Source organism: Stegostoma tigrinum, chromosome 36, assembly GCF_030684315.1.
Source record: "Stegostoma tigrinum isolate sSteTig4 chromosome 36, sSteTig4.hap1, whole genome shotgun sequence".
NCBI classification, from domain to species: domain Eukaryota; kingdom Metazoa; phylum Chordata; class Chondrichthyes; order Orectolobiformes; family Stegostomatidae; genus Stegostoma; species Stegostoma tigrinum.
In genome coordinates, this window is record NC_081389.1 from 4,976,705 (window position 1) to 4,996,404 (window position 19,700).

Below are 19,700 nucleotides of genomic sequence, written 5' to 3' on the forward strand. Positions count from 1 at the left end.
TTGCCCTGGCTTTTTTCTTTGGAGAGATCAAGTCAGAGATGACAAGATCTTGATTGAAACACCATAAAAAGCTTGCAAGGCCTTGGATTTTTGTTTTGAAAAGTAGGAACAATAGAAGCAGCCTGAATGGGTGGGTCAAGCTCCCACATAACCAGGACTTTTGGTTTTTATGTTTTCTGTAGTTGTTGCTGGGGTCTCAGCTGGGTATGGAAGCTGCAGTATCTCTCTCACTCACACAGACGCACTCAGTTTTCTCATGATGTAGATTTGCATGTCAGACAATCTATTTTACTGAATTTGCCTTTTCCAAGGGAGTGTTTATGGGATGTTACATTATTGGAATTGTTACTGTATAGTTGCAAAATAATCTATTAGTCGGTTAAGTTTTCCAATAGAGTTAAGTGATTCCAATTTCTTCCTTTTTTGTTGTATTTTAACTATAGTGTACAAATAGAGTATGTTTGAAGTTGTGAAGTTTAACCAACTGAATTGCATGCGGAATGCAATACCTTACATTTTCCTCTAAATAGGGTCTAGACCACCTTTGAGTGTATTTTTGAGGGGTTTGGTCTGGCCTATAATACACAGCAAGTATCTCACTGTACCTACTACTACCATGCTGCACAATTGACGAGAGTGAAGCAAATTTATTACTGGGCAAGATAATTCTTCAAGCAAATTAAATATTGACAAACTGGAAAACAAAATATTATTAAATGCATCAATCTAATCCTAACTTGCTAGTTTACCAGTTATTACAGGTGCATAGGTAATTCAAATGTTGTCCATAGGTCTGCAACAGTATGAATTCCAGTAAGTATGCCTTAGGATGCAAGATGATAAGCAAAACTCTAGTAAGCAAAACTTGTCAACTGCCAAGATTTTATCATATTGAGGATTTTCTTCCCCGAATGCAGGCTCATTGCTATTTCAATTTCAATCATCCTATCCAATTGTGCCTCAGAACAGAGACGTTCAACTCTTGAACTTACAGTAGGTATCTCAATGGCCTAAGTGAAAATCATTCACAATGTCAAGTGAACAACTGTTTACCTTCCAAATCAAAAAGTAGTATCACCCTAGTCTTAACATTAAACTGGTCCAAGTTTTCTTCCTCCCAAGTGTTTGTACACAAATCCAAAAGGTTCCCTGTTTTTTGGACATTAGGGGAGGGGGGGAAATGGTGTAATAAGACAAGGATAGCATATGCCCTGCTAACACAGGGTAGGATCAATTAACCAAGTTGGTCTTCACTCAAACACACTGAAAAGTGACCACACAGTGCTCCAATACAGCAGATTCAAAACTGCTTCAAAAAATAACTCCACTGATGCCAATATCTTGTCAAGTTCAACTTGCATTAAGTGTTACAACATTTCTGGAAGCACTCCAACTAAGCTCATAGATGCCTGAGGCACACTATGTTCTACTCTACTGATGATAGGGAAGTGACTGCTTTATCAGTGAACGGGTTGATTGGAGCTAAAATGTCACCAGTGCTTCATTCAGCTTGACACATTCAATGGACCTTTCTTGTTTCTACAATTGCCTCCTAGCGAAATTGGGAATTAATCAGTAGAACAGGCAGGAAAAAATCATCAGATTCCCTCATACAGGACGCTGCAATCATCTTTATTTTATGCCTCTTCTCCCAAAGGGTTGTGAATTTGTGGAATTCCCTGCCCAGTGAAACAGTTGAAGCTACCTTCTTGCATGTTTTAAGGTAAAAACATACAGATTTTTGAGCAGTAAAGCAATGAGTTGTAGCGAGCGTGGGTAAGTGAAACTGAGTCCACGACAAATCAGCCATGCTTTTATTAAATGGCAGAGCAGGTTTGAGGGGCCAGATGGCTTGCTCCTGGTCTTAATTCTTATTTTTTTAATGTACACTTTGAACCAAACTTGTCACTATTCATTTTCAATAACATGCAACCCTGCAGTCTCTTCGGAAGACACAAAAACTCATCAGCAAAAAAAAAAATCAGGAGCTAGTAGGAGCAGTGCAGATAAAATCTGGAATAAGTGCTCTGCAGCTTCTTCAAGCGTTTGATATGAAAGAGCAAGGACCCTTCAGGATGAACTTGTTTATTAATACAGCTGGATGTATTCAGCATTAGCCCATATTTATCAATTTAAAGGAGGGGAATAATTCATTAGCATCCCAAGATGGGTTCAGCAGCTAAACTCTGATGGACATTTCCTTTACTGTCTCATAATTAGTCTCAAGTGCAACAAAACTAGTGCACTGAATTTTACCAATGAAATTTTCAAACTTTTCATGGCGAGATTTGAACTCAACTTTGGGGCTGCTCACACCAGTGCAACCAAATTAAAGGCTCACTACAACCCTCAAGTCTGAGGCAGCAACATGATTCAAGGAAGCAACCTCAATGTACCATTACAACATTTTAAAATCCTGTAACTTTCTACAAGTTAGGTTTATTCTACACCTATTTAGGGATGGGATTCAGAATAATCACCAGACTGGAGAAAATTTACCTGCTAAACATCAGCACTGATTTGGACCAAGTTTCTAGTGTCTAATACAAGTCATCATCCTGTCCCAGGAACACTGTTCTCACAGAGGAACTGATTCAGTTAATCTCAGGGCAATGCAAAGCAAAGAAACCAAACACAGAGGGAGTGCTGCATTGTCTGAGGTGCTATATTTCAGATGAGACAACGAATTAAAGCTTTAGAGATAGCAGGAACTGCCAATGCTGGAGAATCTGAGATAACAAGGTGTAGAGCTGGATGAACATAGCAAGCCAAGCAGCATCACAGGAGCAGGAAAGCTGACGTTTCGGGTCTGGACCCTTCAATTAAAGCTCTAGCCGTCCCCAGACATTTGCAAAGATCTCAAGGTGAAAAGCAGTAGCTAACATTTATCCCTCAACTGACTTCATGAAGAAACATTTTGATCATTACCACATTGCTGTTGTGAGTGCTTCATGGGTGAAGCAGTTCCCCACAACAGCAATAACTACACTACTATTTCACTACCTACTTGATTGGAACCCAAAGACAAAAAGTTGAACATTTTTGTCTTGCACGTGTCAGCATCAGGAGAAAGATTTGGGCTAAAAAAATCTCTCATACAGCATGAGAAGCAGCTGTGATAGGGTTAAGATTAGCTGTTGATTGGTGCGGCATCATTGAAATAAATACACACCCAGAACAGATAATTGTCAATCTTAGTTCTCAGACTTGGTCCACTGGGCTTTATTGCACTTCAAGTCCTTCTATGCAAGTATTTTATACAGCAAAACATATTTAATCATACTTTCAGAACCAAGAAATTTGAACGAAAATAGTCTGCATTTCCTAACAATTTCTTTAAAATTTGTCACGGGGTGAGGTCTTCAATACCCTATAAATTCAGAAACCATTTGCGCTTGCCTCTACTGTAGCTGAGGGAAATGCACTTCACGAGGTCTCAGTGCACAGTAAGGTACTAACACCAGAAAAAGAGAAGAAACGATCGTGAATTCCAAACTGCCTCACTCTAAACACTTGTACGCGCTACTGCTGATCCCTCACTGCCGTGTTGTTCATAATCCCCGACAGCAAGGAAACAGGGCAGTGAAGTGTCAACAACAGAGTAAATAAGGAAGCAGGATAGCGAACGGGCACAGAGCATAGAATGGGGATGGGGAGGAAAAAGCCGGAAAGCCAGCACCAGGGGTGCAAAGCAGACGGCAAGAGTTCCGTGTGTGTCAAATAACCGCGGATTTGCATACGGGTCGTGTCAGCATCAGCTTCCAGCGACATTGGCAGCTCATTTTTCCCTGCCCACCGAAGCAGGTATTGTGAAAAGAGCTGTGGCATTAGCCCCATATGGGATCTCCCCTCCAAACGAAGCTCACTGTAGAAATGCTGAATTGTTTAATCATGGAAACATTTTGCAACGTTCAGGTGAGCAAAGTCCTAACAGTCCCATGTCGGTACAAAAATCAAGCTTTACTCAGCATGTACGCTCTCCATGTACTGCAGATCTCTGGAGGAATGCTCTCGGAATGCTATGTCAGTGCCAAGTCCTTTGTGCTATTGGTTTGTATAAAGTGTGTTAAGACTACTATGCCAGTCAATGAGTTGGGCCTGGGGTGGGACCCAAGAGGATTCTCAGAAAACAAAGTCACTTTAGAGATTCAGTGTAAACAACCCAGTGTAGAACAGTCTTTAGAGACTACAAACTACAACAAACCAAAACTTGTGTCCAAAACTACAAGAACGAATAAAAACAGAACCATTTATCCAACAAAATGCTGTTGGTGGAGGATAGTTATAGAACAAACTTATTCTTTTCCCAGCAAAATGGAGTCAGGAATGGTTAAATACAAAACTGTAATTTAAAACTAATCCTAATATATTGCAGTGGTGATCAACCACCCAAGCTTGTCCATTGTGGTTGGCATTAGCAGTATCACTATCCATAGATGATTTATGCTAATTAAAGACACTGACAAATCCAACTGCTTTACCAAGAGACCCTTATCATAGAGATGGCTGTCATTCCCATTAGTCTGAATTGGATGTGAAACTAGTATGATCAGCAGAAAACAAGAGCTCTGAGCAACCAAACTAAATTTATTTGGTTAGAAACAATCAAAATTCAGATAACCAGGTATTTTTCCTGGAACGCTGGAGGTTGAGGAATGACTTTATAGAAATTTATAAGATCATGAGGGGCATGGATCGGGCAAATAGACAAGGTCTTTTCCCCCAGGGGAACGAGTCTAAAAGTAGATGGCATAGGTTTTAGGTGAGAGGGGAAAGATTTAAAAAAAACAATCTAAGGGGCAACTTTTACATGTGGAGGGTGGTGTGTGTATGGAATGAGCTGCCAGAGGAAGTGGAAGAGGCTGGTACAATTAAAACATTTACAAGGCATCTGGATGGGTATACAAATGAGAAGGGTTTAGAGGGATATGGGCCAAATGGGGGCCAACAGGACTAGATTAATTTGGGATATCTGATTGGCACAGACAAATTGGCTCAAAGGGTCTTTTTCCAGACTGTACAGTTCTATGACTGTAAGCAAGTGTAACTCAAGAAGTCTGATATCCATCATCTGCTCCGGATAATCGTTAAGTCTCAATTTCACCAGGTAACCTCACAGTATCATTGTGTTTCACATCTTTCAAAAATAAGTATATTTCTGAGGAGTTTCAGTAAATAAGGAGAAATTATTGCCACCGTCAAGAGAACTGGTAACCACAAAAATGCACAATCCTGGCCCTCTAAATGCAAAGTCTGAAAAGTTGGTGAAAGGAGGTTCAGGTGTGACTGTCGAAAGGAAATTAGATATGTACTTTGAAAAGAAGCTTTGCAGATTATAGGGAAAGAGCTGGGAATAGGGCTATTGGCTTGACTTTTACACAAGAATGACCAACCAATGGCCTCCCTCTGCACTGAAAGATTTTATGAACTGAGAACATAAAAACTAGCAGCATTAGGCAACTCGGCCCCTTGAATCTGCTCTGCCAATCAACACAATTGAGGATCATCTCATCTCAGCTTCAACTCCACTCTCCATAACTCTAACTGATTACTAATGAAAAATCTGTCTCTTCTCAAATTTATTCAAAGTCCCAGCATTCACCACACACAGGTTCACAACTCTCAGAAGTAATTGCTCCTCATCTGTTTTAAATCTGCTTCCCCTTATCCTTAAAAGTAATAACCTCTTGTTCTAAATTGCCCACAAGAGGAAATATCCCTCTCAACTTCCGCTTTGTCAATCCACTTTAGATCTTCTGTCATTCTTCTAAACTTTAACTATAGGCCTAAACTGCTGAATCTCTCCTCATCTCTGGAATCAATCCAGTGAACTCCTCTGATCTGCCTCTAATACAACAACATTCTTCCTCAAGTCAGGGGACCAAAACTGTACATAATACTCCAGGTGTGGTCTCAATATTGCCTTGTAGAATTGTAGCAACACTTCTCTACTTTTATACTGTTTCCCCTTAGCAATAAATACCAACATTCTATCTGCCTTCCTTATTACCTGCTATACCTACATACTAGTTTTCTGCAATGATGCACAAGAACACCTAGAGCCCTTGGCACCGAAGCACTCTGAAATTTCTCTCCGTTGAGATAAGTTGCTTTTCCTGCTCTTCTGATCAATATGGATAGACTCTCACTTATTCACATTACATTTTATCTGCAAAGTTTTTTGTCCATCCAACTAACCTACCCATTTGTAAAATTCTTATTTCTTTATTGCAGTTTACTTGCCTACCTATTCAAGTCACCTGCAAATTTGGCTGTAGTACCTTCTATCCTTGCAACCAGGTCATTAATATAGATTATAAATAGTTGCGGCCCAAGGACCAAACCCTGTGACACCCCACGAACAAAGAAAATTACAGCACAGGAACAGGCCCTTTAGTCCTCCAAGCCTGCACCGATCCACATCCTCTATCTAAACAGGTCAATTTGCCCACTCAGCCTGTGTGTCCAAGTCACCCTGCAGCCTCTTAGCATCCTCTTCACAGCACACACTGCCACCCAGCTTGGTGTTGCAAATTTGGAGATATTTCATTCAATTCCTTCATCCAAAGCATTAATGTATATTGTGAACAGCTGGGATCTCAGCACAGAACCCTGTGGCATCCACTCGTCTCTGCTTGCCACTCTGAAAAGAATCTGTTTATTTCAACTCTGCTTCCTGTCTGCCAAACCATTCCTTGTCCACATCAATACATTATCTCCTGTACCACGACCTTTCATTTTGCTTACTAACCTCTTATGAGACCTTGTCAAAAGCCTTTTGAAAGTCCACATAAACAACATAACTGATTCACTCTTGTCCACTCTACCGGTCACATCTTCAAAAAACTCCAGCAACTGGAATCTGAGATAATAGATATGCTTCCAAACTGGCAATGTAAAAAACATCTGAATTCAAAAAGGGAGGGAGATTAAAAAAGGTATCTATTTGACAGTTTGCTTAATATCTGTCATGGGGAAAATGTTAGGGACTATTTTAAAATACGTAACTGCACAGTATTTAGAAAGACATGACATGGTCAAGCAGAGTCAGCATTACTTTGTGGATGGGAAATCATGCCTGACAAATGTATGGCAACTTTTTCTGAGATAGCAAGGAGAACCAGTAGACATAATATATTTGTATTTCCCAAAGGCACTTGACAAGGTACCGTACACAAGGTCAATTAAGACGACAACAGTCCACTGGCGTGGGTTGTAATATATTAGCATGGCTAACTTTTAGACAGTTGGGATAAAAAGGTGATTTTCAGGATAGCAAAACGTAACTAGTGAAGTACCACAGGAGTAAGTGCTGGGCCACAATTATTTACAATTCATAATGACTCTGATTAGGAAAGTGAACATAATCATTACCAAGTTGACAGATAATGAAAAGAGGTGGGAAAGCAATTGGCAAGGATGACACAAAGAATCTAGAGGGATTTAAACAGATTGAGTGAATGGGCAAAAATCTTGGCAGATGGAATATTATGTGGGGAAATGTGAAGTTATACACTTAGGCAGGAAGAATGGAAGAGCTGACTATTATTTAAATGGAGAAATACTACAGAAAGCTGCAGCATGGAAGGATCTGAGGTCCTCATACGAAACTCAAAAAAATCTAGCACGCAAGTTCAGCAGGTAATAGAAAAGGTAAATGTAACATTGGCCTCCATTTCAAAGGAAATGAAGTATAAAACTATAGAAAGCATTAGTCAGATCACATCTGGAATACTGTGAATAGTTTTGGTCCTTTTATCTAAGCAAAGATATACCTGGCAGACCAGGCAGTGCTGAGTAGTTGCATTACATTGATCCTGGGCATGGAGGGGCTGCAGTTTAAGGAAAGGTTCAGTAAATTAGGAACATACATAATTCTGGAAAAATTCAGCAGGTTTGGGTTCTGTGGTGAGAAACAAAAATAACATTTCAAGTTCAGTTCTGAAAAAGAGTTATTACTGTTACACTCCCCATACTTTCTATTGGACCTGTTGAGCTTCTCCAGAATTCTCTGTTTGCAGTTCTAACCTCATCACCCGAGGATGGATGTTATGGAGAGAGTGCAACAAAGGTCTACCATCTTGGAGTAGCAGGATTGGCATATGAAAGGAGATTGGATCTAACTACACAATCAAACACCTCCAACTGGGGAGTCCAGAGCCAGGTCACAATCTAAGGATACAGGGTAAACCATTTATGACTCAGATGAAAAGAAATATCCTCACCCAAGCAGTGGAATTCTGTGCCACTGAAAGCAATTGAGTCCAAAACATTGAATGTTTTCAAGGAGCTAAATATAGTTTGTATGATTAAAAGGCTCAACAGATACGGGGAATTAAGCAGCATCAGCTTACAGAGTTGGTTGATCAACCATGATCCTAATGAATGACAGAGCAGGCTCATGGGGCTGAATTGGCTACACTTGCTCTTATTTTTTACATTTCTATGTGTTTGCTTCAGATTTCCAGCAAATGCAATACTTTATCCTTATTTGAATAGGTTGAGTATGTACTTATTAGAGTTAAGAATGAGAGGCTTGATTAAAGCATACAAAATTCTTAGGAGACTTGACAAGTAGATGCTGAAAGATTATCAGAGATAATGGGAACTGCAGATGCTGGGGATTCCAAGATAATAAAATGTGAGGCTGGATGAACACAGCAGGCCAAGCAGCATCTCAGGAGCACAAAAGCTGACGTTTCGGGCCTAGACCCTTCATCAGAGAGGCTGAAAGATTATGTCCCCTTGTGGGATAGCTGAGGAACAGATGACAATCTCAGAATGAAGGGTTGCCCATTTCAGAAAGAGGAGAAGTTTCTTCTTTCAGGGGTAGTGAATCTGTAGAACTCTTTTAGCTGAGAGCTGTTCAAGTTGGATAGTTAACTATATTTGAGGCACAGACGGAATTGCAATCAGTAAGGGAATCAAGGGTCGTGGGGAAAGGCAAAAAAGTGGATTGAGGATTATCAGCTCAGCCATATCTCATTGAATGGCACAGGGAGACTCAGAGCTAAATGGCCTACTTCTACCACTAGTTTTATTGCTGCTACACTTTATGATCATAGAATCATGAAATCCCTACAGTTTGAAAGCAGTCTATTCAACAGAGTCCATACCAACCCTGCGAAGTGTCCCATTCAGACGCCCAAACTATCCCTGTAACCTTGAATTTCCCATGTCTAATCCACCTAATCTGCACAACTTTGGAGTGTGGGGGGAAGCTGGAGGACACAGACACAGGGAGAATGTGCAAACTCCATGCAGACAGTTACCTGAGGGTGGAATTGAACATACGTCCTGTGAGGCAACAGTGCTAACCACTGAGCCACTGTACCATCCTGTTATTTTAGGTATTACATAGTATTGAATGGTCATAAATAAATGCTTTAAATAAATGATATGCTGTGGTATGAGAGATCAACTGTAATCTTCATGTGATAAGCAGAGGTGGAAAATAATTGAACAAAGCCATGCAGATATAAATCACTTGCTAATTTAAAATTCATACCATGGGTTAATATTCTAGTGTAACAGTTTGATTTTATAGAGAGAAATAAATTAGGGCAAACAGGAGGAGGAAATTTAGCTTTTAGACTTAAGAGTTCAAAGATTACTGTGTCACCATTGCGATGAAAATAATAAAGTATAACAAATTTGTGTGCATTTTAAGTGAAAATAGGTTAATGCAAAAAAATGTGACATTAAGAAACAGCGTTCACAGGCCAGGTATCCGTGCACCTGTTGGCATATTACATACAGCAAAATATTTTACCCAAGTCTAAACATAAAAGATCACAGTTCAACCAGCTCATCACAGAACTATAAACAAGCTCATGATGTGAAACAGTAAAACTATCAGAAGATGCAGTCCATTTTCAATGATTGAAAGACATTCAAGAACTTTAAACTACACTTCATAAAAAAATACAAGTAATACTGTATTTATATATAACTGCAGAAACAGTGGGTATGAGAAAGGAACCTCAGGCTGGGACGGTCCATTCATTTGGAGCAAAACAGAGAAGACAGCTCAAAGATACTGAAATAAAGAACTGTGGATGTTGGAAATCTGAAGCAAAAACAGAAATTGCTGGAGAAATTCAGCAGGTCTGGCAGCACCTGTGGAGAGAAAGTGGAGTTAATGTTTTGGATCCAGAACTGAAGAAGGATCACTGGACCAGGAACATTAACTTTGCTTTTTCTCCAGATGCTGTCACACCTTATGAGTGTTTCCAAGCACTTCTATTTTAGTTTCAAAGACAATTAACAGTAGATCCGTTGACTGTATCAAAATTATGAAGAAAACTGCTTTCCAACTTATTCTATAACATACTTCAGCTCAATTTGATGCCAAGAGAACTATATCATCATAGTTTCCTGCCCACATCACTCATATTCAGAGCTATACTGGCTCTCAAGTAGTGTCTTCGTTTTAAAATTCTCATCGTTGTTTCCAAATTCCTCCATTGCCTTCTTCCCCATCTCTAATCTTCTTCCCACAGTCCTCTGACATACAGCAAGTCATCACGTAATGCTGTAGATGCATTTTTGAAAAGCACAACTTCACATGATTTAGACTTCCCGTTAAAACCAAAGTGAGGAACTGCAGGCAGATTTGCAGATCTGTAGGATCTTTCTCAGCAGAGAAAACAGAAATGCATTATTACTCACTGTAAGCAAATGCACATTGTTACGCTGCTAAATTACTGTATTTGTAAAGAAATGAACTTTAAAAAATACAAAAGGAATTTGCTTTCTACTTGCATCCTACTAACAGACTCTCTCATTCCCACCAACCCACTTGCTGACCTTCCACCCTTCCGGCTCACCACTTCCATCTCCCAAACTCTCATTATGAGCTGGCGAAGAGGGACAAAAGACAGGAAAAGCAGCTTCAGTTTGCAGAAGGCAAGATGCAAGGTGGATACACTATGAGCCAGAGGGATAGTGGGAGGGTTGCTAGAAGAGCCAGTGGGAACACAAGTTGGAAGGTTAGTAAGGGGAGCAGAGAGTAGGAAAGGCCATAAGCGAAAAGGTTGGCAAGAGGAAGGGTCAGAGTAGAGGCTCCAAACCACAGAATCTGCAGATGTGGAAAACAGGGAAATTGGACAGGCACAGCACTATGTCTGGTGGTGGTTGGGGGGGGGGGGGGGGGAGGAGAGAGGAGGAGATGGGATGGAGAAGAACAGCTCCATGTGTGGCACGGTGGGTGTTATTCTTTATTTTCTAATGCACCCATGACGCATTCTGAGATATTTCATTCTGTTGAAGGCACTATGTAAATGTAAGTTGGACCATTTTCTATCTTCCCAAACACAAAAAGGACTGACAGCTATAGATTTTTCTTGTGGTCTTTGTTTTTCAAATTTAACCTGGATAATTCTGCATTTATTCAATATGGCTGCTGTTAATTTGCATTGCCATTGTTCATTTAGTCAATACTTTTTGAAGATTAAACAGCAAATTCTTTTGTGATAAAACAAGTTTGAAATCTGGACAATCCCCAACTTCAGGTGTGATAAGAAAATGTGTTTTTTTTTACGTGCTCAGAAAATTTTTCAGAGTCAATGGATTTAAGTAGACCTGGCAAATTTCTACTTGTCTCATCCAAAGTAAGGCCATATATAGTCTGTGAGGTAGCAACAGTTTCACAGAACAGCCATGGCCAATCTCTGCACTCAGCATACACGTCCTGCCAAACATATGCAACACACTAATGCCACTGCCTCAGTTTTTTCTAATTAGAATCATAGAAATTGATCTGTACTGGCTACAAAGAAGCACGCATCTGGTTTATTCATACATGGAAGTAAAGAATGTTCCCAAACCAAAGGCAAGGCAGCTTTTTATCAAAACACATCTTCATTCAGCTTGAGAAGCCCCTGCACCATCAAGTGGTTTGAAGTGGTTGCCAGGGCAACCAAGTAACCACTCAGCAGTCAACAATCATGCTGATTCTGAGAAATCTGGATTTTATCACATCCACCCATGCTCTCAGCCAATCACAAAATCCTGACAATACTGGATTGAGGAAAACTTGTCCAAAATCAATCTACGCTCATCATGATTTTTGTGTCACCACTGCCTTAACAGACCACAGGACTGCTGAGCAAGAAAGAGCCGCAAAGGTCACCAAGCCCTAGGCAAGGTGAGGGGTTGACAAGGACTGTCCTTCGTGGTAGCTTTAGCTGGTGTGGGAATTGAACCCATGCTGTTGATGTGAACTTTGCATCACAGACCATCCATTCCACAAACTGAGCTAACCTTACCTATGGACCAAGAGTTTGAGGTTCAAGTCCCATCTGCCCCAGACTTGCATTGTAGCATTTCCAAACAGATGCATTAAGTAACTAGAACTGTATGCTTTCATCTGAGCTATTGTTGTGGTGAGAAGGCCAAGTTTAAAAAAAAACTACTGCTGATCATATCCAGTCAGAGAAACCTTGTTTTATGCCAAGAAGAAAAATGGGGGAAGAAATTTCTTCCTTCCAAAAACAAAACTATCACTACAGGTTGCAGGGAGACTTGGATAAACTGGGCTGAAAGGTGGCAAATGGAGTTCAATGCGGATAAATGTAAGGTGATTCACTTTGGGAAGAATAATAGGAAGGCAGAATACTGGGTCAATGGAAAGATTTTTGGTGGCGTGGATGTGCAAAGGGATCTTGGTGTCCATGTACATAGATCCCTGAAAGTTGCCACCCAGGTTGATAGTGCTGTTAAGGCAGCTTATGGTGTGTTAGGTTTAACTGGTAGAGGGATTGAGTTCCGGAGCCGTGATGTCATGCTGCAACTGTACAAAACGCTAGTGCAGCCTCACTTGGATAATTGCATGCAGTTCTGGTCGCCCCATTACAGCAAGGATGTGGAAGCATTGGAAAGGTGCAGAGGAGATTAACCAGGATGTTGCCTGATCTGGAGCGAAGGCCTTATGAAGAAAGGGACTTGGGTCTGTTCTCATTGGAGAGAAGGCGGCTAAGAGGGGATTTAATAGAGACATTCAAGATGATCAGAGAATTAGATAGGGTGGACAGTGAGAGTCTTTTTCCAAGGATGATGACGTCAGCTTGTACGAGGGGGCACAGCTACAAATTGAGGGGGTGATAGATTCAAGACAGATATCAGAGGCAGGTTCTTTACTCAGAGTGGTAAGGGCGTGGAATGCACTGCCTGCCAATGTAGTTAACTCAGCCACATTAGGGGCATTTAAACAGACCTTAGACAAACAGATGGATGATGATGGGATAGTGTAGAGGGATGGGCTTAGATTAGATCACAGGTTGGCGCAACATCGAGGGCCAAAGGGCCTGTTCTGCGCTGTATGGTTCTATGTTCTACGTCTATAAACCAAAGCTCAGATTTGAACAACTGAGTGAATGTCTCCTATAAGCATGCAAAGAATGCCATTCCTCACTTCAAATTACTTTCCTACTTTGAACATTGCTATTTACCTCATGATACTAGTGCGTAACACTGGATGACTGTCTCCTGACTGGGATGGTATGTAACCATACCACAAATGTGACAACATGCAGGATCACTTCCCATCCTCAGTACTGACACCACAAGCAATTTCAGCAGTGGCAAGTGGAAAAACAAATGTATAGATTTAGTACAAGAGGCCAATGTGCACTCAGTGGGTTAACAGGTCAGTCTGAGGACATACGAAGGTTAAAACAAAGGGAATTATGTCAGGAAGATGAAGGGTTAGACAAGCAGAGTTTTACGAGGAATTTTACAAGCACTTCAGATAGTTTAGTTCTTAGCAGAAAGGTGAAAGGAATCAAGATAAATGGAAGATACTGGGGACTTATTCTGCTTATGGCAATGCACTGCATATTTGATCGGTAACTGACAAATTTATACACTGCTGTTTATTTAAAACATTTTTAATAGATCACATGGGCTTCAGTGTCAGGCACTTGAGCTCTTGACAGAGGTTCCCCCAGCAACATCTGTAATCTCAGCAACCACCATTTCACTGAAATTCTACTCACAGCCACTTCCCTAAAAGAAAATTGGCTCTCACGGATGAGTAAATTTGGAGGTTAAGCTGCGGATCACAACTGACTCCCCCCAGTCACAAGGTCACGGCTTCACACACTCCAGCACAATCTAGGCTGACACATACTTATACAGTAAAGCACTGCCTCAGCACTGCACTACTGTATGAGGCACTACATATTGGATCAAAGATATTAAACTGAGGCCCCAGTAGACTCCAGTCTACTTTTTTGAAGAACAGGGAAGTTCTCCACAGCACCGGGCTAATATTTATCCTTCAACCACCATCTACATAGACAGACAAACTTGTAATTACCACAATTATCATACTGTTGTTTGCAGGACCTTGCAGTCCACAAATTGTCTGATGCAATTTCCCACATTGCAACAGTGACTACTTTGTTGGCTGTGAAATGCTTGTAGGAAGCATTTCTCTGAATCTGGGGTTCTTGCAGCTCACGTGGAATGACAGGGTGGAAGGAATTTGCTGCTGAATGTGTGGCAAACAGACACTTGTATCTCAAGATTAGGAACGGTACTGTAGACGTGAGTTCTAAGTTTTCGTGTTTCCTGCGGAACAGGCAATACCAGAAGATGCTGGTCATTTTCAGAAGCAATTCACAAATTCATGAGTCTGTAAAATCATCTAGCAAGAGGGAGTCTTGCCTCATTTTCAAGTTGTACACAATGCAGTGTTGTCATTGGCTGGAACCAAGCCCTCCATTTTAGCAGTGCCAGCACATTAACTATTTCCACCCATCAGATCCGAATAAGGCCAAAGCCTCAGGAATGAAACAAGATGACACTTATTTTAATAGACTGACAGCACATGAGACCAATCCAATGATGGAGCATGGCACTACTCTCAACAGGCTGGATTCCTAACTTTAGCTCCGTTAACACTGACAGAGAGGGAAGTCGGAAGAGGAGATGGGGATAGGTGCATTATCCGCACAACCAATGGCCCTTGGGCGACTCCTAGTGGACAACTCCAAATTGAGGACGGCTGCGATGCAAATTATCAGCACCCTTAATCCACAAGCCAGGGGAGGGTCAGTAGGCAGAGGAGGTCCGAATGATGTGTACAGCTTCGGTCGACATGGTTCACAAGACACATTTAAAATTGATGCACGTTTTCCCAAAAAGTGTCAACCAGGGATGACTTTTATTTGGAAATAGTGACCAAACCACTTGTCTGCACCTAAGAGAAGGTCCTCCAGCCTAATGTTTGTTACCAGAACATCCTGCCTAAGAAAGAGGCTCCTGCTGCCAGTGATGGAGCATATCTTGCTCTATCCTCAGACTTTATATATATAGAAAGCAAAGCAATTTAGCCTAATCAATCTATTGTGATTTTGTTTGACAGGAGAAAATGGAATCAGGCGGGTGACTGCCATTTGGTCTATTGTACCCGCATTGGCTTTTGACAGAGCTCACATATGCTGCCACTTCTGTTTTCCTATAGCCATGCATCATATTTATCCGCCCTACTCCTATCCCAAACTTCAAGTGTTCCTAAATTGAGAGGATAAACTGAACTTGTTTATTTATCTTAAAATGTTTGCTCATCTGAAACCTAGCTGCCTGTATCCAATCTCGCACCAGGTCCTGTTCCCTCATCAGGCCTGTGTTCAAAGCAACAGTAGCTCCCACTCGAGCAACAGTTGGATCATGAAGTTCTCATCCTTGTGAGCCAAGTCTCACATGCCCCCTCCTATCTCTAACCTCCTCCATGCCCACAATCCTCAGAGAAGGCTACACTCCTCTAATTCTAGACTTGGTGGACTACCGATTTCTTTCGACCCCTTCACTAGTGACCAACACTCTGAAAATCCCTCCATAAGTTTATCTGCTTTTGTTCCTTCTCCTTTAAAAGATTCTCCTTGAAACTACCTACTTCAGTCAATTGTCGTAAAATCCCATTATAAGCTGCCAATTTTTGTTTCAGTCCTCATAGAGGGTCATATCCAAAACATTGACTTCTCCATTCGTCCACATGCTGCCTGGCTTGCTGTGCTTTTCCAGCTTCCCGTGTGTCTACATTGTATTCCAGCATCTGCCTTTTTAAAAAAAATCTCCTGCCAATTTATGTTGCTCAGGAAGCACATTTAACCACCTTAAAGGCAAAGTTATTGTGCACAAAATGACTGCTGCTCTTAAGTTCAAAAAAGACCACGGATGCACAGGCTCGACAACAACAAACATCAAGTGGTTATGTAGTCCCAGCTAGAACACACAAGAATCAGAAACAGTCAGGATATTGTCAATTGCCACAGAGTGTGTGTTCTGTGACCTATATATAGGCATTTTTTTTCAAAAAAATGACCAAAGCTTTAAGTATCAGAACTCTCCAGCAAGTTTCCTCTAGCGCATTATGCATGACCACACCACTTCAAGTTTACCTTACGAATGTCTGTATGGCTCTTGCATGGCTGATTTTCACTCTCCTGACAGTACAAACTCAATACAACAGTCTTCCTTACTAATAATCTGTCCTACCCAGTGAAGATGCAGACAAAATCTCATTTTTCAGATAGTAACATAGAAACTTAAACTGGAACATTTCTACAATGGAGAAGGACCACTGAATATCCAAGAGAGACAGGCATTGTTAAGGATTTTTAATCATGCAAAGTGGAGAAGCAATTACAGTTAACAAGTTACTAAATGGGGACTATCTAACAAGGAGGGGTTGCAAAGAACTAATTGTTTTTGAACAGATTATGGAATTCCTGATTAGGCTGTAAAAGGAGGAAAATCTACACTAGTTTATGAAAGGGTACTGAACAGATATTTGAAAACAGGAAAATCTTCAAAGCCAAGATGAAACAGCAGTGCTACATGTTAGGATACAGTCCTTTCAAAAAGGTGAGTGATCAAACAGACACCTCTCCTCTGCTGTAATATTCTATTATTCCATGACAGTACTTCATAAATTAGGAACGTGAAAATTTGCAGCATAGCCTAATAGCACAGCATAGATTAAATTCTCATGTAATCAATCTTTGAGAATCAGAATTACTGAATATTTATTTTAGATCCTATAATATGGTTAAACAGATGACATTGCTATAATTGTGGCTTTCAGCAGCAACCTTTTCAGCTAATTCAATGGTCATTGACAGATTAAGTTTCTTTTAAAAATAAGGAAAAAAAAATTTGTTGGGAAACTTCATAACTTCACCGATTAAAGAGTTGTCTCACTATCTCAGTTAAAAATGTCTCACTCCTTTGAGATAAGATTAGTTCATAGCTTTTGTTGCAAAATATTTTCAATTCAAATTTCTTTACATCCCATTATTTCTTGCAAATTCCACTCCTGAACCATGCGCTGACATGCTTAGGAAAGATCACTATTTCACAATGGAGAAGGGCACTGATTCTACAAAAGGTAAGTGGCACAGCATTGTCAGTAGCAGTCATGGAGTTAGGGAACAAAAGCAACAGCTCAAGGTCGTCAAAATTAAACTTCACCACAAAATATGGAAATGTGTCAAATCAAAACTTCTAAACAATTGCTAAACATCTAGTTTGAGGCTATGGCCAGAAAAAAAAAGCAATAAATAGTTGAGATCAAGGCCCCACATCGTATACATATCCGAAGTGCAAATTTCCATAACAATACAAACAAAATCCAATATCAGATTACAGAAACAATACAAAGTTGCACATTGCCAGCTCCTTAAGATTATTAACTTTGTTAAATGAATCAGTCAGGGGGCTGAAATGGGACACCAGACTACACAGACTTGCAAAACTCTCATTAGGACAATGGCAGGGTCTATAGAGGGATGTCCATTAGCGAGAAGGCAAAAATATCTCGTACACGGGATTAAGGGTGAGAGGGGAGTTAAGATAGAGACAAGAACCTTCTAAGTGGATAGTGCGCTAGAGGTTGGGGCTGGATAGTAGAGACGCATGAGCCGGGGGCAGTTGGGCGGGAGAAAGGGGCAGTCAAGGGGGATATTAAGAGGGAAAGAGTGTGGATGAGAGTGGGGAGTTCTTCACACACCACTTCATAGAACCATTCCATAGCCAAACTACCGCAGCCTAGTTTTCAGTCTCGCGGCAGCAGAACAACTCCCCAACCCCTCACCCCCACCCATTGACAGGGACCCTTCACCCTACCCCAGCCTGCAGGAGAGGATCACCCTCACCCAACCCCAAACCAGGAGAGGGACCGCACCCCGGGGGGTGGGGCTGCACCCATATCTCACTTTCCAATTTGCCGATGATCCGGCCGAGCCCCACTCCGTTGTCGCGCGGGATTGCCGTTTTTTCCCCTAGCCCTATCTCCCAGGCCAGGTTTGGGATTAGAGGTCCGCTGCCGGGTTACTTACACTTCGAGAATGCGATCTCCTTTGCGGACCCCGGCCCGCTCGGCCGCTCCGCCAGGTAACACGGCGCTGACGTGCTGGAGCGGCGCGTACAGCTCCCCGTTGATGCTCCTCAGCTGGCCGCCTTCGCTCACCTGGCCCCGCACATTAAAGCCGTAACCCGTCTCCGACTTGATGATCTTCACGAGCCGCGGACCCCGACTGGGATTAGTGGGCGTCGACCCCTCCAAGTCGGAGCCGGAGCCCGGCTGCCTACTGCCGACCTCGTCCGCCATCTTCCAGCGCGGACATCACACGCTGTTGCACCCACCCCCGTTCATCAACACGGAGGCGGAACCCGAGAGCGGGGGCCTTACCTCCATCCGGACCCCTTCTAGGGACGCGCAAACTTCACACTCCGCCTTCCCCAACTGTACGAGCTGGCCATCTTTCATCAAGGCACCCACGCAAACTAAGAGCTGATAGATTAGAAGTTTCGATAGTTACATGGAAATAAATTGTAAGATAAGAAAATTATAAATGTGCTGGTATTTACAGAAGTATTTTAATCAATGTGACAAATTTTCGTACCATGCCTTTTTTGTTAGTTATTCGCAGTATCTACGCATCACCAGCAAGGATATATCACTTCTGGAACACACCTGCAGAATGGAGGCAGGTTCAAAAGGAACGTTATCTGAAAAGGATGATAAAATGTGAGGCTGGATGAACACAGCAGGCCAAGCAGCATCTCAGGAGCACAAAAGGGATCTGAAAAGGAACAATGTGCAGGGTTATGGAATGAGGGCGGCAGAAACGAATTAAAATGCTCATTCGGAGAGGCAATAGAGACACGAAAGGCTGAATGTACGACATTGTAACAATTCTATTATTTGTTACCCATCTCTAATTGTCCATAAGAAAGTGGTTGTTGAACCAGTGCGGTTGATGTGGTGTATGTACACCCAGAGCACTCTGTGGAGGGACTTTCAGGATCAAAAAAGGAACTCTCCATTAGATGATGTGTAGTTTTAAAGGGTAATTTCTAGCGGCTTTCCCATGCACTGGTTGCTCTTGTTTAGATCAAAAAAGGAACTCTCCATTAGATGATGTGTAGTTTTTAAGGGAAATTTCCAGTGGGTTTCCCATGCACTGGTTGCTCTTGTTTAGATGGAAGAGTTTGTAGGTTTGGCAGGCAGTATCAAGTTAGTCACCAGTTGCTGCGCCACAATCTTGTGGAAGTCCTGCTCAATATGTTCTGTTTCCGCTGGTGTCATTTAATATTTAAATTGCCTATGCTTAACCTGAGCTTGCTATGTGTGAATTTGGAAGTGTGAAGATCCCATCTGTTCTTTGAACTGTTTCTTTGTGCAAAAATTA

At 41.5% G+C, this 19,700-nt stretch overlaps 1 protein-coding gene across 2 annotated transcripts in view; it reads right to left on the minus strand.

Moving 5' to 3' along the window:
• The window catches only part of LOC125446789 (sorting nexin-27-like), a 115,895-nt gene extending 97,271 nt beyond the window's left edge, over positions 1 to 18,624 (minus strand). For both annotated transcript variants that reach the window (XM_048520605.2, XM_048520604.2), the window contains exon 1: positions 18,345 to 18,624. In XM_048520605.2, the coding sequence (XP_048376562.1) occupies positions 18,345 to 18,616 (272 nt within the window). In that variant the 5' untranslated portion in view covers positions 18,617 to 18,624. The remainder of the gene's footprint in view (positions 1 to 18,344) is intronic.
• Between the last annotated feature and the right edge of the window lie 1,076 nt (positions 18,625 to 19,700).